Here is a 15,635-nt window from a genome sequence, read left to right on the forward strand (position 1 = left end):
CCCTGGGTTACATTCTCAATGACATCCACAAAAACAGACCAAAATTATCACCTACAGTTTTCATTCATTAATTAGTTGACTTAAAAAGTCATGTGAGGGGCTGGGAAGGTGGTTCAATGGTAGAGTGCTTGCCTTGCATGCTTGAGGCCCTGGGTTCATTTCCTCAGCACTACATAAGCAGAAAAAGCTGGAAGTGGCGCTGTGGCTCAAGTGGTAGAGCGCTAGCCCTAAGCTAAAGAGCTGAAGGACAGCACCCAAGCCCAGAGTTCAGGCTCCATCACCGACAAAAAAAACCCACAAAAGCAATGTGATCAATTAAATTAGTTAATAGTCTATTAATTAGCCAAATTTGTTAATAAGTTTTAAAAGATGGGTTAAATTCAGGTATTATTCAAATACTTTAAAATAAATACTTCACAATAAATAATAAAGTCCTTCCATTACACATTAGAATATAAGTCTGAAAACAAACATACCCAGAGTTCTATGTGTTCTTTCATTATTCATTTTAGCAATTTTTGGGCAAATTGCTTTTTAAAAGCTAAATATTTTATGTCATTTCCTATTCTCCTGGTTTTCCTAGAAATTACAATTTCACTTGCATCTGTACCGGATTTATGAATCTCTTTTTATGCTTGAAAGATTTTATAATTGATCATTCCACTATAATTCTCTAGCATAACACATGTAAACATACATAAGGGGTTCTTTTCCCTCATTTAGTTTTTTTCCTATGAATTTGTTCATATTCTTATCATGGACTGAGTTATCAGTCCTCGCAATCAGAGCAGTGGGAAATTGCTCAGACAGCACAATGGTGAAGTATTTTTGATCAGTATCAAGGAAACTATGCAACTCCATGGGAAATAGAATTCTTGCTTCCATGAATGGAGGCAGTCCTGCCAGTACTTCCACATGGCCACTGTAAATAAGGCAGCACGTGACACACCTCCACAGGCTGATTTGTGCTAAGAGGAGGAGTGGGAGCTGAGGATGTGGAAACTGAGCCTCTTTTTTTAAGTTCAAAATCCATGCATCTTGTTCATCCCTTCATCTAAACTTCAACTGTTTTCATTACAAAAGTAAAATGCCAAGTACACTTTAGTTCTGCAACAGGACATTGGATGTTTGAATGGCTCATTCAGGAAGCTGAAAGACACCAAAGCCAAGGATGTGTGTGGGCTACAGACTGAGAATGTTGGGCCAACCCTGAGCCACTAGTCAGCTCCTTATTATGCATGGGACTCTATACCTGCTAACTCATCAAACCAGATGGTGTAGTCCCAGCTCCCCTAAAGGTTACTATGAGCCTAGCTGGGCCAGTTAGCACACACTCATTCCAAGTGGGACAAATCCAACAACTTCACAATTCTGCATCTCCTCTTCACTCCTGCACACTTGAGGGAGCTCAGGAGCTCCCAATATACAGACAATCTTACCTCCCGCTGACCACACTTTGCTTCTCCAGCCCACTGGGCAGAACCACAGTAATGTCCAGGGTGCTATTCTGCAGGGCCTCCTTCATGTGGACCAGATTCTGCTGCGAGCCAAGGGCTGCCTGGCGAGGAAGGTTCTGTTCACAGTGGACACTCAAGGTAGCAGGTTTACCAGGAGGTGGGGGAGCACGAGATTTCATCTTCCTCCTTGAAAATGACAACACAGAGTACTGGATGAAGTTTTCCTGCTTTCCTAGTATTTAATTCTTCTTTGTTCTTTTTTTTTTATACTAGTACTGGGGCTTGAACTCAGGACCTGAACACTGTCCCTTAGCTTTATTTTGCTCAATGCTGGCATTGAGTGCAGCAACAGCTGCACTTCCAGCTTTTCTTCTTCTTCTTCTTGAGGTAAAAATATCACCTGAATGTTCCTGCCTAGGTTGGCTTCAGACCGTGATTCCTCAGATCTCACCCACCTGAATAACAATTCATTCTTTTTTTCTTTTTTTGGCAATGACCTGCATGTCTTTATTCTACAACATGAAGAGTCATGTTGTATCCACCCACCCCCAAATTTTATCCTTTCATTATTGAGGTCTCAACAATTTAACAGTCAGCAGTTCATTCTTATAAGGATTCATGTCTCACAAAAATCTGTAAGCTACAGTCTTTCAAATCAATATATCAGCAGTCTTCAGTGCTAATAGATAATGTCTTCTTTAGACACATAAAAACTAAAGCAGTTCACAAGGAAAAAAAATAGAGAAAGCATTTTTAATAACACGTACTCCTGATGAGAAACGTTCTAAAAATATGGTTACTACGTGTGAACAGCACTGTTCCTTGTACAGTCAGTCCCCTGGATCAAGGTGTGGCTGTGTTTGCTTGACCTGGCTCTTTCTGATTTTCTATCCCCAAGTCTAGTAAGAGGACTATAACAAGAAAAAGACATGCCTGGGGGGACAATGACCACTAGGTTTAAATGGGTTGAGTGGTATGTAACAGAGAATCTTCCCCACAGAGGAAAGTCTGTACAGAAGGAAGTGAATAATAGCTAGAGAGAGACTAAAGTGTCTCCATTTGCAGGCCCCTGGAATTCTGGCCATCAGAAACCAAGGCTTTCACCGCAGCCACAAACATGTCCCAGACATGTTGCCATTATTCAGAGTCTATTTAGGGGTGATCATCCATGAGGACACTGTGAACAAGGCAATGTGTGATACCTCCACAGGCTAACTAGGGCCAACAAGAGGCGTGGAATATGAGGGATGGTTCAAACAGCAATGGCCCAATCTTGGTCCAGCTTCTTCTTAGTGTCAAGGGACTCAATGTTATTCCTCGATTTTATGTCCATCCTTAATGATAGAACAAGAGGCTTAAGAGGACAGTGTTAACATTGGCTCTGAGGCCACATCTGGATATTGCACAACAGAATATCTCTTCTGCCACTGTGTGTCCAGGTCATCAGGACATGCCATTCATTCTATGGCTGTGTATTTCAGGTGAGTCTCAATTTCCACCCGGACAAGATCAGGGCTGACTATAGGACCCTTACCTCTTTCCTAATTCTAATTTTCTAAATCCTAGGAAAATAAAAGTCCAAAACCACCACCATGATGGACTAAAAGTAAAATTACAAACAAAATAAAAAGCACTGGTGAGGATGTGGAAAAGCTAAAGTGCTAGTAGGAATATCAATGTTCTTGGCCACCCTTGCTCCTCGGCCTCTTAGACCATTTGCCTCACAACCAGCTGGCTTTGCTGACCAGGCTGCTCAAGGGGAAGGCAAAGTATCTGAGCCTGTAGAGGTTAACGTCCCAGGACAAGGAGTCCAGCAAGAGGGACAGGCCTTGCCCTTGTGCCCTCATGTCTCCCCTGTTGAATGACCCTCTACCAGGACTTTTGGAATAGGGTTAGTCAAGAAGGCACAGGTAGGAGACAGAGGCTGTCCCTGGAATGAACCACACCACCTTTGATCAGGTGGCTTTATGTCTGTAGTGATGGCTTACCTGATGACAACTATCTGCCTCTACATATACGGTCATAGTGAGAAATACAAAATTCCCAGAGAGGACCACAGTGGCTTACAGAGTCATTTTCACTCAGGTGTGTCAGCAAGCAAGGGGATCTGCTCAGACACTGTGCTGCTGTGTCTAACCGGGATTCACAAGGCATGGACAGTTGAGAAAAAGCAGGATTGTTGTGAAACTCTGAGGAAGCCCTGGGGGCTAAGGGCCTTGCTTGGCTCCTCCTGCCATACCAGTGGCAGGTGCTCCCAGCTGATGCCAGGAAGGCCTAGAAATCAGCCCTTCCTTCCTCTCTCTCCCACTCAGCAGGGAACAGGCTCTTCAGGGGTGAATCATGCGGCACACAGCTCAAATTCCTTTGGGTTCTCCAAAGGGAGAGCTGGGTGTGTCCTGGCAAGAACTATGTATAGAATGCAAGGTGTAACTAACAAACATTTCTAGCATACTCGGGCTCCAAATGTTGTGAATGTAAATCCATTACATATCCACTAGGTCTGAACAAGGTTGACTAATTCTCACATGGGCTAAGCTGTTCTCAGCCTAGGTTCACATTGAGAGCTTCAGAATGCTTGAAATCTCCCTGAAAATCACAGGAGCTAAGACATGGGTGAAATGGCTCAGTGAATGTAAATCTCAGACTCAGGGTATAGGCAGAAGAATTAAAACCAAATTGTATCAGCACAGCAGGCATCTAGGCATACTGGATAGATCCAATGGCACCAAGGTCTACAGACTGAACAGAAACACCTTACATTAGACCAGAGATCAGAAGGCCTCTCCTTATCCTTTCTTCTATTTCTCCAGTTGAAGCCATCAGCTTAGGGACATGAAGGTGTAACAATTTTACCGTCCAAGAGCAATGTACAATGAAGTTGATATTTTGCTGCCACCAGTATCTCTGAGTGATGTATGCTATACTGTACCTGCTGCTCACAGGGAACCTCAGAAAGAACCAGGTGACCCAGCCATCAGGGTTGCTGGCCCATGAAGCAGGCCTGGCTCCATGGTCTGTTTGTGATACTATAGTAGTAGTCACTCCTCTCTCCCTGAGGCTCCTCAGGGGTTTGCTTCATCCTGGAAGGGAACTAATGGCAAACAAGCTATTCCTCTGTTTTGTTGGCTGTTTAGTACCAACCACATCTCTACATTTGAATTTCCAAGAAAACCAGCCAGGGAGCCAAATGCTATCTCAGAGCAGGCAGGGCTTACAGCATTAGGCAAAGGCAACCCCATGTCTAGCACTGGATCCCACACCATTTAACTCTGACATTAATCTGTTTTCGGCTCTTGTTTCCTTAAGAGTAATGAGCCCCTTACCATGCCAAACAATCTATGAACTCCAGTCTTCCAAGCACCTTCATATAGCAAGTTTATTCTCCCCAATCTCCAGAGATGACTTGGGACCCAATAGGCTAAGCAGGTTTCTTCCAATCACATATCTAGAAAGACTAGAACTGTACTCCAGATGCCGCTGAACCTAGAACACCAACCACTGCCTCAAGTACTTCTTAGAATCAAATGACCCTGGGGTCACAAACAAGCTATGGCAGAAATTCAGACCACAGGACATGTAACCAAAATGCTGGTGGCCCCTCTGGGGCAGCTGTAAGAAGAGGATTCCACTAAGGAAACACCTTCTGATGAGATTCCTGGCACACAATCATAGAGACATGCCCTCTTCTCTGATGTGGTGTTTGGATATGTCGTGTAAATAGAATTAGAACCCCCAATAACTCTTCTGTGTTAAGGTTGCACAGGGTCAGACACAATGGAGGCGGGGGGATCTGTGTTCTTCCTCAGGAAATGATGAGAGGGGTAGAGTCACAGGGAGGCAGAAGGACATGCCCAGGGCTAAGGTCACACAGGTCAGTCCTGAGGACACTTCAATAGTTATAAGGCTCAAAGACTCCTTTAAGCATCTAACCCAAGCCATGGACACCCTTCCAAACCAAGATAATCAAGACTTCTTTCACATATGCATGATTTCTACAAGGCACGCTGACCAACTGGGACCCAGGATAAAAATCCCTCTAACATTTTTTCTCCAGGATCAGCACTTTTAAAGCTCAAGGTAATGTTCCTCTAATGAAGGAAGTGAGACGATCAGGAAAATTTTGCAGCCTGCAGGGGAAACTGTGCATAGAGCTGATCACTCCCATGGTGACCTAGGAAACCCAGGAAGATGACTTTACCCATAAATAAAACTGCATCTCAGGACAAGGGAGGGGGGTCACAGTCTTTGGGAAATCTGCCTAAGGATACCGTGTAAGAGCTGTCAAGCATCTATCACGCTTTGGTTCTTTCTGTGCAGTAGAGCTAGACAGCTGTGAGGTGAAATCAGCCCAGAGAGTGCCAAGTGGCAGGTCTTCCTGCAGGTGATTACTATAATGTGTGAGCCTTAGTTGCCCCAACAGCTCACCAGAGAGAGAGATTTGAGTGAAGATTAAATGAGATGACACCTATAACTTTCTGGCATGGCCCCTGTGACTTAGCAGGCTCAATGACTGGTGCCTAATTACAATTTTTTTTATTATGATTAGCAGATTTACTTTGGGGAATTAAAAAGGAAAAGAAAATCCTCTTATCTCTAAAGTTCGACTAGAAGCTAGCTCCTCAAGATGCAAAATAAAGGCTCAATTATGCTGCAAATACCTGCAAAACTGAAGAAGAAATTCTATTCACAACAGAACTTCACAGTTTGACCTGAAGGCTGGGGAAGCTTTCAGTTAATCCCACATTAAATGATTAGCTTTCTAGATAGGATTCTCTAAGACATAATAACAGAAGCTATCCATAACTCACCCAAATCCTAAACTACTGAGCCAGTATAGGTGGGAACAGCACTATCTAACCACTCATCACGTAAATATTCAAAGAGGAACATTTGAGAGCCAACTCCCACAGCTATTACTCAACTCCCCGCAGTTAAGAGCCTGGAAGGTGTGGATCACTTGACTATCTTCAAATACCCCACCTTGGGGCTGAGCAGGGCAGCTCCAGCTTTGAGGATCAGATAAAAACTAGAGTTACTGCATTGTGAAATATTACAGAGAAAGGCTATCTTCTTTCAAAAAAAAAAAAAAGGCAGTGCTAGTTTACTGAGATTTGAACATTTAAGAATGTTAAGACAAAATGAACTAAATCAGGAGAAAATTTACTGATTACCAAGCCACCAGGCAATGTCTGCATACATCACAAGCTGTTCCCTGCCCAGACTAGAAATGGGCAGCCAACTAACCCCAGCAAGGAGAGCTGGGCTGTTCTATGGAGCCATTGAAGTCCTTAGGAGAGGAAGTACTCCATCAGTACTGATGGAGAAGTGCCGTCTCTTGTGCTGCCTTAGCCTGTGATTTATTCATGAGTGCCACCTGATGCTATACTTCCCCAGAGCCCAGTTGCCTGAACACTGTTGCTTGCCCCTTGTGCTCCCAGCAATGAAGTTGTAAGGTTTCCTTTTTCAGTTACAAACCCTCTAACCCCAGAGAATGAAAATGAGAAGACATGAATTGCAAGGAGGAAGAGCAGAGCCCTTTTGGAATGAGGGTGCCCAGCTTCTTCCTCCTAACAATGTGGTGGACACCTTCTGGGACAGAGCTGGCCACTGCTGGCTGGTGTAGGAGCCCAGGCATTCTTGAAAAGTCTAAATTACTCTTGGAGTGCTGGACCTAACCAGCCAGCTGTATGCACACAAGCACTGCTTGAATTTGCATGCAGGAATTCTTCCTATCCTCTTCGTGGCAGGAAGCAGCTCCTCTGCTGGAGTTTTCATTTCCTTTGTTTTCCTCCCCAGGTTAGATACCTAGAAGCTCAACACTGCCAGCCCTTTTAGGACATATTTGGTTCTACCAAACTATACCCTTGCAGGAACACGAAGGATGCTACCAAACAGGTGAACTAGAGGGGCACAGTAGTTTTGGAAATACAGGGACCTGGCTAACCTCTCAGGCTTTCACCCACCTTTGGATACTACCTGGCTGGCAGGCCCAGAGTTCTGGTCCCCCTAAGTGGGCATGGCCCAGCCAGCACAATACTGTCTTACCAGCTGTCCCTAATAAGATGCCTACTTTCTCCAAACTTCCTCACCACACAGAATCCACACCTGCTACCACCTGCTTCCACAACCCCTAGAGACTGGACAGTCTGCTGGATTCTAGGTGCTAATGCTAATGAATCCCAGGGAAGAGCGCACATTGCAGCTCCACCTCCATTGCTCATCTATATTAAGGCTTCATTATGTGTCCAGGTTTCTTTCTTTTTTTCTTTTTTTGGTCCATAATGGGGAGGTTTCTTTCTTTTTTTCTTTTTTTGGTCCATAATGGGGCTTGAACTCGGGGCCTGGGAGCCATCTTTGAGCTCTTTCTGCTAAAAGCTAGTATTCTATCACTGAATCACAGAGCTATTTCCTCTGTCCAGGTTTCTAACCCACTTTCACGTCTCTGCCTTTTTTGCCTCTTCCTGCTTTTCCTGCCCTCTTCCTCCTCTGGCCTAGCTCTGCCCAAGAGCACATGGCAAGGGCTCCCATGTGGAAGGAGTGCAGAGAATGTGTCTTAGGCCTGGCTCCTGCCTACTGAGTGCTGGAGGGTGGCTGGTGAGGTGCCCATGTGAGCAGGCAGAACTTGAGGTAGGTGAACCTCGCAGGGTGCAGTTGAGCAAGAGGCCCTTGTGGAAGCTAGTTAAAAAAAGGTTGCAGGGAGGGAGGGCACATTGGAAGAGGCTGTAAATGCAGAGGGTGTCAATAGTGTTGGGAAGTCTCTGAGGGGCACTGGATCAGGGCTATAATTTGGACCAGGCTGCTCTTCTTGCCTTTGAAGTAACAGGGCCACTCATGCAGATGATGAAATGAAGATTCTGGGACCTTCTCAGATGTATTCCAAGATAGGACAGACTGCAGTCTTTGCAGGTACAGCACACTGCACTTTACCATTGTCAAAGTCAGAAAGGCAAGCACCCCTTACTCCTCCCAAAAGAGAACAGTATACGAAGAAAAGAATTACCCTCCCAGAGCTAATTACTTTCATTTTGCCAGAGATCGCAGATGTATCTGGTTATGGGTGAAGTGAGACTGGGAAGGAACTATATGAGGAGCTACAGAGCTAAGCCATCATGGCTACGTCTGTCTCCCTCAATATGCCAGGACTGCCTGGGCTGTGATTTGAGTAGCAATAAATAATTACCATATTTTTACATGACATTCTCCTAAATATTTATTCAACTTCTTCCTGGGCTGTTTGGGCCATTAGTAGTCACATCTATGAAAATATCATAGATGTTAATTGTGTGTTCACTAAGGTTGGTAGTTAAACCAACCACTAGGAATAAATTACATAATACATTGCTACGCAAACAACAAATAGTTTGTTAGAGGTATAGGAGAAAATAAGTTCTTCAATAACATTTCACAAACATTAATTCATGATTTGCCCATCAAATGATAATCAATGATTGGTTAATTGATGAATGATTAACAATTACTTAATGATTTCTTCACTGTTCACAGATTTCCAGGTATGGATGTCTATGACTCTTTGATTTTAGATTAGAAGATAGACTGGTTGAATTGGTACAGATTTTTAGCTCAAAGTCATAGAGAAATATCTAGTTTTCCTCTGGATAGTCTAAAAAGAAAAACTAGTCAGAGACAAAAAAGCCAACATGTCATAAGCAGAACAGAAACATTATACCTATAAAGCAAGAAAATATTAAGGAATAATAATTTGCTTTTGACCGGCAGCACAATGTTATTTCTTTTTTCCTTCGGTGAGAAAGAAAGAATCAGGAGTGGATTAAGTTCCTTCCAGCAAAGTGTGAAAAAAACAAACAACAAAAAAAGAACCAACCAAGTAGGAATCCTCAGATAAAGGCTGCAGAGTTAGGTAGGATGCCCTGTGCTCTGAAATGCATCCCAGTGGCTCCCGATAAGCCTGTGCTCTATTTCTATTTACTTTTGTCCATAACTGAAAAGCATTGAAATCTGACTAGCCAGCTTTCCACACAACCAGTAACTGATGGGAACATAGCGGAGTTCAGAGAATTTCTCAGAAAAATGAACCTAGCTCTCTGCCCTGGGGGCCACGGGCTCACAGAAATGACCAGAGAAACCACGCATCACGTGATGTTCCATGTGTGTGTCTTAAGGGAAAGGTCTTATTTCTGGGCCTGCATTTGGGTACTTGATTTCATTACTATCCTGCTGTAACAAATTTGTGTGTTTTTTTTTGGTTCTGGTCGTGGGGCCTGGGTGCTGTCCCTCAGCTCTTCAGCTCAAGGCTAGCCCTCTACCACTTGAGCCACAGCACCACTTCTGGCTTTTTTTCTTTTTGCTTATGTGGTGCTGAGGAATTGAACCCAGGGCCTCATGCATGTAAGGCAAGTGCTCTACCACTGAGCCACCTTCCCAGCCCCTGTGTATTTTTATTCTACAAATAACTGGACCACGTACTTGCCGCTTCAAAAGTAATCACCTTACAAACTTATTTCTGCTCCTGTTTAAAAAAAAAAAAACAGACTTTCTGCTGCCTAAAACAAATAGAAACAGGCATCTTACTAAGGATGCTGTTATTCTATAATCCAAGGCAACCAGCAGCAAACACAGCAGAGGAGATGGAGATAGGATGTCCTACACGGACATTTTCTGGACTAAGGGAGAAATGTTGGGTGCCTTTAATTCTCTACTGAAAATATGACACTTGATAACCTCGTTGTGGCTACTTCTCAAAATAGGGCTTGGGATTCCCAGCAGATGCCTGTGCTGGAGAAACCTGAGCTGAGCTACACAGTCTACAGACTCTGCAGGAACACAGCCTCTCCCAATCCTGTCTACCTCCAACACACTGCCAAGCACCCCTAGTGCTCAGAGCTGTCCAGCAAGGCCAGGCCCAAGACTGAGGCTCAGCCTACTCCAAGACAATACCAAAGCAAGAAGTCTAAACACAGAAAACTGGCAGAATGAATCCTGAAACACCCCAGGAATGGATTACCCAAGGGCACAAGGTACTCCTGTCATGGGCTCTGTGGGAGGCATTGGCTTCCTGGGCCTGTTACATTTGGAAAGAAAGAACAAGGGAAGGAAGGGAGAAGTAGAGAAAGGAAAGGAAAAGAAAAGGAGAGAAAGGGAAGAGAGGAGAGGAAAGCAAAAGGAAAGAAATTGGAAGGGAGGAGAAAGAGAAAAGAGTTTGGATTGCACTTCTCATGCTGACACACTCTAAAATCACTGTCCCTTCCTCAACTCTGACTCTGATGATTGTCTGAGAAAACTGAAAAACTTCTTAAAATCTTGATTATTCCTAATTATGTCTGTCTGTACTCTCAGCATGGCATCTGTTCCTCCACTGATCTGTGTAGCCGATCTTCACCATTTTCTTAAGTAATTTAAGTTTATAACCCATGAAGACACATACCATTTTTTTGTCCTAAGCTAATATTTTCCCTAAGTTTCCTATCACAGCTCCTGATGTGCAGACCAGTGGTTGGCTCCTTGTTAAACCAATGTTGTTCATGATCTGACTCAGGCTTACCAGGGAATAGGCATGCCACTCTGTGACAGGTGACGGAGGCTCTGCATAATGTCCCTAAATAAGTCTAGCTACCTTATATACTTTTTTTCTTTCTTTTTTTTCTCTTTTTTTGCTGGTCCTGGGCTTGAATTCTTGACTTGAGCACTTTCCCTGTGATCCTTTGTGTTTATTTATTTATTTGATCAAGGTTAGTGTTCTACCACTTGAGCCACAGCACCACTTTGGGCTTTTTCTGTGATTAACTGAAGATAAGAGTCTTATGGACTTTCTTGCTCTAGCTGGCTTTGAACTGTGATCCTCAGATCTCAACCTCCTGTGTAGCTAGGATTACAGGTGTGAGCCACTGGTGCCCAATTTAACTTACATTTCACTTGAGCTCTTTCTTTATCCACTACCAATCCCCACCACCATATACACAAGCTGAAGTGGGAGCTTTTAGTAGTGCTTTTATATTCAAAACTTTGATTTACCACAAATCTGTTATATCCAGGGTAATGGAAAATCTAACCTTTAATCTAACCCTTAAGCATGCAAAATCCTTCTCTTTGCCTATCACCCATAATTTCTAGACCAGCTCACCCACAGATCCTGCTTTGAAGGGACCTGAAGACTACACAGCGCTCTAAGAGTCCCCCCCAGACAAACACACAGAACACAATGAAAAGTGAGGGACATCGATGTGATCTGGTTGGGACACCTCACTCATCACACAAGTTGTTGATTTGTGTGGTGAGGTGGGTAGCTTTAGCAAAGGTGCACACCCCCCCTTTCCACTCCTTCCTACCCATTTACCTCCACTCAGCCTGTTCACCTCCACAAGGGGAATCACCTGGCCTTTGCCTAACCTTATGTTCTAATCTCTACTCCTCAGAAGAAATCATTTCAGTTTGCCAAACCAAAAAAAAAAAAAAATCCCAAAAGCAAAAAAACCTTTCTTGTGAAGGAAATAAAAACCTTAGCAGAAACTCTGACATCTCCTATAATAGGAACTATGTTATGTTTTCATATCGCATAGTTATAATGTACTTATGTAAGCACAGGCCTAGTCTCAACCAGTTTGCCCTGAAAGATTGAAGGAAACTAAGGCTTTAGTAAGACTCAAAAGTATGAATGTACCAGGTTACTGGCATCCCAGCCAGAAACTGTCATCCCACTGAACAGGTGAGGAAACAGAAGCCCAGAACCCTCACAATGGAGAATAGGAAGATCTAAAAATAAGGAAATGTAATTCTTGCCTACAAGTACCTTAAAATAGAATTCACAAGTACAAAGGCTAGACAGAGGAGAGAGGTATTGTGAGGGTGGCAAAGAATGAAACAATTCATGCTTCCAAGAAGATATAGGAAGGACTGTCCCCAGGGAGGGCTGGTGTCTGGGCTCAGCAAGAAGGCACTTTCCTTTCCATCCAGATGATAAAAATCTTAAAAGAATGTGGATTGTGTCTATCTGATAATGAATAAAGCTATGATTGGCAGCTTATACTTTGTCTTGCTAAGTGTCAACATGGATCAGACCCACAATACTCTACTTGAGTATTCAAGATAGTGCTATGGGAAAAAACTAGAGTGTTAATGGGGGAGACTCCAACTGGAGGAGAGTCTCCCCAGGAGGAAGGGGTTTGAGCCTCTACCTGGGGTTGAAATCCTATGTGTTCTCCTTGCCAACAGGCCTGCTGCAACTCAGATTCTCCTACAAAGGAGAATCAAAACTCCTGCTGCCTGGGTGAGATGAAAGGTGTACGGAGGAATGGCTAGGCCCAATCTGAAATACCATGTAAACTTAATATAGCTCTATTCTGATACATATTTTCATTCACAAAACACTAATATTTCTGAGCTGAGACGCTCTCAGAATGTCTATCGTGAAAGTACTATTTGTGTTTCTTTCTGGTGGCACTGAGTTTGAAATCAGGGCTGGGCTTCTCAGGCAAGTATTGTACTGCTTCAGCCACAATTCCAGCCATTTCTTGCTCTGGTTGTTTTTGAGATCATATCTTGCTTTTTCCCCAGGCTGGTCTCAATTGCAATCCTCCTATTTATGCTTCCTGCTATAACTGAGATGGTAGGTGTGTACCACTATGCCTAGCTTTTGTTGATTCTTTTCTTTTTTTCTGTTGAGATGGTGATCTTGAAAACTTCTCCGCATGGACTAGCCTGGAATTTCAACATCCCAAGCCCTGACTCCTAGGCTGGTTATTAAGCGAGATAGGGTCTTCAGAAATTCTTGCCTGGGGTCACCTATAACCATCCCCCATCTCCTTTCTTATCTCTGTCTAGTAGCTAGGATTACTGGATTGAGCTACCAGCACAGAGCCATTTTCCCCCCTTTCATTTCTTAAATAAGTGCAGATCATATGGCCCAAGGCATCCTGGAAAGGAAAACATTTGATAAGAGTTCTGTGTCTTTAATTAACTCTACATTTAGATTTCAAAAGTGGTGATGGGCATTAGTTGCTCAAGCCTATAATCCTTGCTTCTCTCTCTCTCTCTCTCTCTCTCTCTCTCTCTCACACACACACACACACACACACACACACACACACACTCACACACACACACACTGATCTCATGTAACAGGTCACAGTCAAAATGCATGAACACTGAAAATATTGTAGAAACTATTACATTTACATATCTTTTGTGTATTAAGGTACCTATGAATCAGATACATTTTTGTGCTAAGACCTGAGTCCCCCATCCCTAAGTTATTTTATTATGTGCAAGCAAATATTCCAAAATTTAAAAAAAGAAAGAGCTATATCTGTCCCCAGCATTTGGATATTGGATTATACTTGTTGTGTACATATTATTCAAGAAAACAAATCCATATCTAAATGCACTGTAGAACATCAATGAAGCAAACACCATGGAGAATACTATCCTCCCCTGGGCATTCAGAACATGGCAGAAGCAAATAAATGTATTAAGAAGTCCTGAAACCTCTCAAGGGGGTATAGCCTCTAGGAAACAGATTCTCAGTCTGACACAATTATCAGCTTACTGGCTAAGGAAGTGGCTGGCTCACTGGCAGAGGGCTTGCCTAGCTACATGCAGCCTAAGGTTCAATTCCAACACTGCAAAAATATACTTTCAGATATATCCACATAATTACAACTTTGCACTCTTCAGTGTACAGCTCTGCCAAAGAGGAAGAAGCTAATCTCCAATTTTAAAAAGAAGTAAAGCATAAAAGTCACTATTATTAAGGGAGCACTATTTTTAAAAGTCAAAGTGTGTGCATCTAGAAAAGTAAAATATATGGCAAAGACAGTAAAAGAAAGATTAAATATTCTGACAGCTAAGCACTGCCATGTATAAATATTTCTTAGTTCCACATGTTTGCAAGGTAATATGTGCTTTGAAGACTCTTTGTCCTCATTCCTAGGTTCTTGCCAGCCTGCTCTATAAAGAAGTCCTGTGGGTTTCAGGGATTATGTCCTTCCCGTGGGAATCCACAGACTGGCATAGCTGGACTCCCTTACCATGCTGAAGGATATAAAGAAGGTGCCAGAAAGTTTGAGTGCTGATAATCTGGCTGGCTATTGTCCTTCTCAGCACCTTTAGTTGTTCACCTATAAAATGAGTCCCTGACTCAGAGGTCACTTACTCGTTGCTAGTTCATAATACATTCTTAATTCATAAGATCCACAAGCAGAAAATGCTACTGAGAGTTTGAACACTGCTAGAAACCCCTTCCAAGGACCCACAAAGGTAGCATTTTATAGATGTTGTTGATTAAATGTCATGTCACTAAGCACTGGGTTGGCACGCTGCTGCCTGCTCTGTTCTATGTACTGGGTTCTTGGGCTCACCCAACGGCTCTGGGGCAGCCTCTTGACGATGGCATGGGGAGGCATTTCTGTTCCAGGAGGCTACAAGGAGTAGTCCAGGCCTAAAGAATCAGAGTTGAGTGTTCCCTGAGAAGCATCTCCCACAATCCCTAGTCTTGAAGATTTCTTCATATGCTACTGCATAAGAAAAGGTTACCACTAAGTGAAATAAACACTCTATCATTGTTCTGGATCAACAATACCAGTTGTTTCATGGTGGAACAGGGAAAATTCACAGCCCTTGTTTATAACTTGTCCAAGGATGTTGAAAAAGTTTGCAATACATGGAATCCATTTGCTGAGTAAATTGGGGGAAAAAAATAAGTAACAACTCCGACTTTACCCCCCGCCCCCCACCGTGACAGTGACATATTCCTACAGGTGTCTTAACCCACATAATAAAGGCACATGGCAAGATCTCAAAGTCACCTCACACTTTACTTACTTTCTATTCCTCTATTAAATATATGGACAGGTGATCTGACTCAAGGATTTCTGAATGGTACATTCTATCAATGGAATGTATATGGTTAAAAGAATGCTTAAGTACCGGGCACCAGTGACTCATGCCTGTAATCTTAGCTACTCAGAAGACTGAGATCTGAGGGTTGTGGCTCAAAGCCAGTCCAGGCAGGAAAAACTGTGAGACTCTTATCTCCAATTAACCACCAGATAACCAGAAGTGACTCTGTGGCTGAAGTAATCGAGTGCTAGCCTTGAGTTGAAGAACACAGGGACAGTGCTCAGGCCCAGAGTTCAAGACCCATGACTGGCAAAAAAAAAAATGCTTAAATGAACATAGAAATGAATAATTCATTTAAGCTATGTC

General features: G+C 43.1%; 1 protein-coding gene across 3 annotated transcripts in view; it reads right to left on the reverse strand.

Annotated features, from left to right (window-relative positions):
* The window catches only part of Cobl (cordon-bleu WH2 repeat protein), a 210,925-nt gene that overhangs the window by 137,775 nt on the left and 57,515 nt on the right, over positions 1–15,635 (reverse strand). For all 3 annotated transcript variants that reach the window (XM_042684982.1, XM_042684981.1, XM_042684979.1), the window contains exon 2: positions 1,440–1,643. In XM_042684982.1, coding sequence (XP_042540916.1) covers positions 1,440–1,643 — 204 coding nt within the window. The remainder of the gene's footprint in view (positions 1–1,439; positions 1,644–15,635) is intronic.

The sequence above is a fragment of the Dipodomys spectabilis genome, unplaced genomic scaffold, assembly GCF_019054845.1.
Source record: "Dipodomys spectabilis isolate Male_0828 unplaced genomic scaffold, ASM1905484v1 ptg000092l, whole genome shotgun sequence".
In the NCBI taxonomy this organism is placed as follows: Eukaryota; Metazoa; Chordata; class Mammalia; order Rodentia; family Heteromyidae; genus Dipodomys; species Dipodomys spectabilis.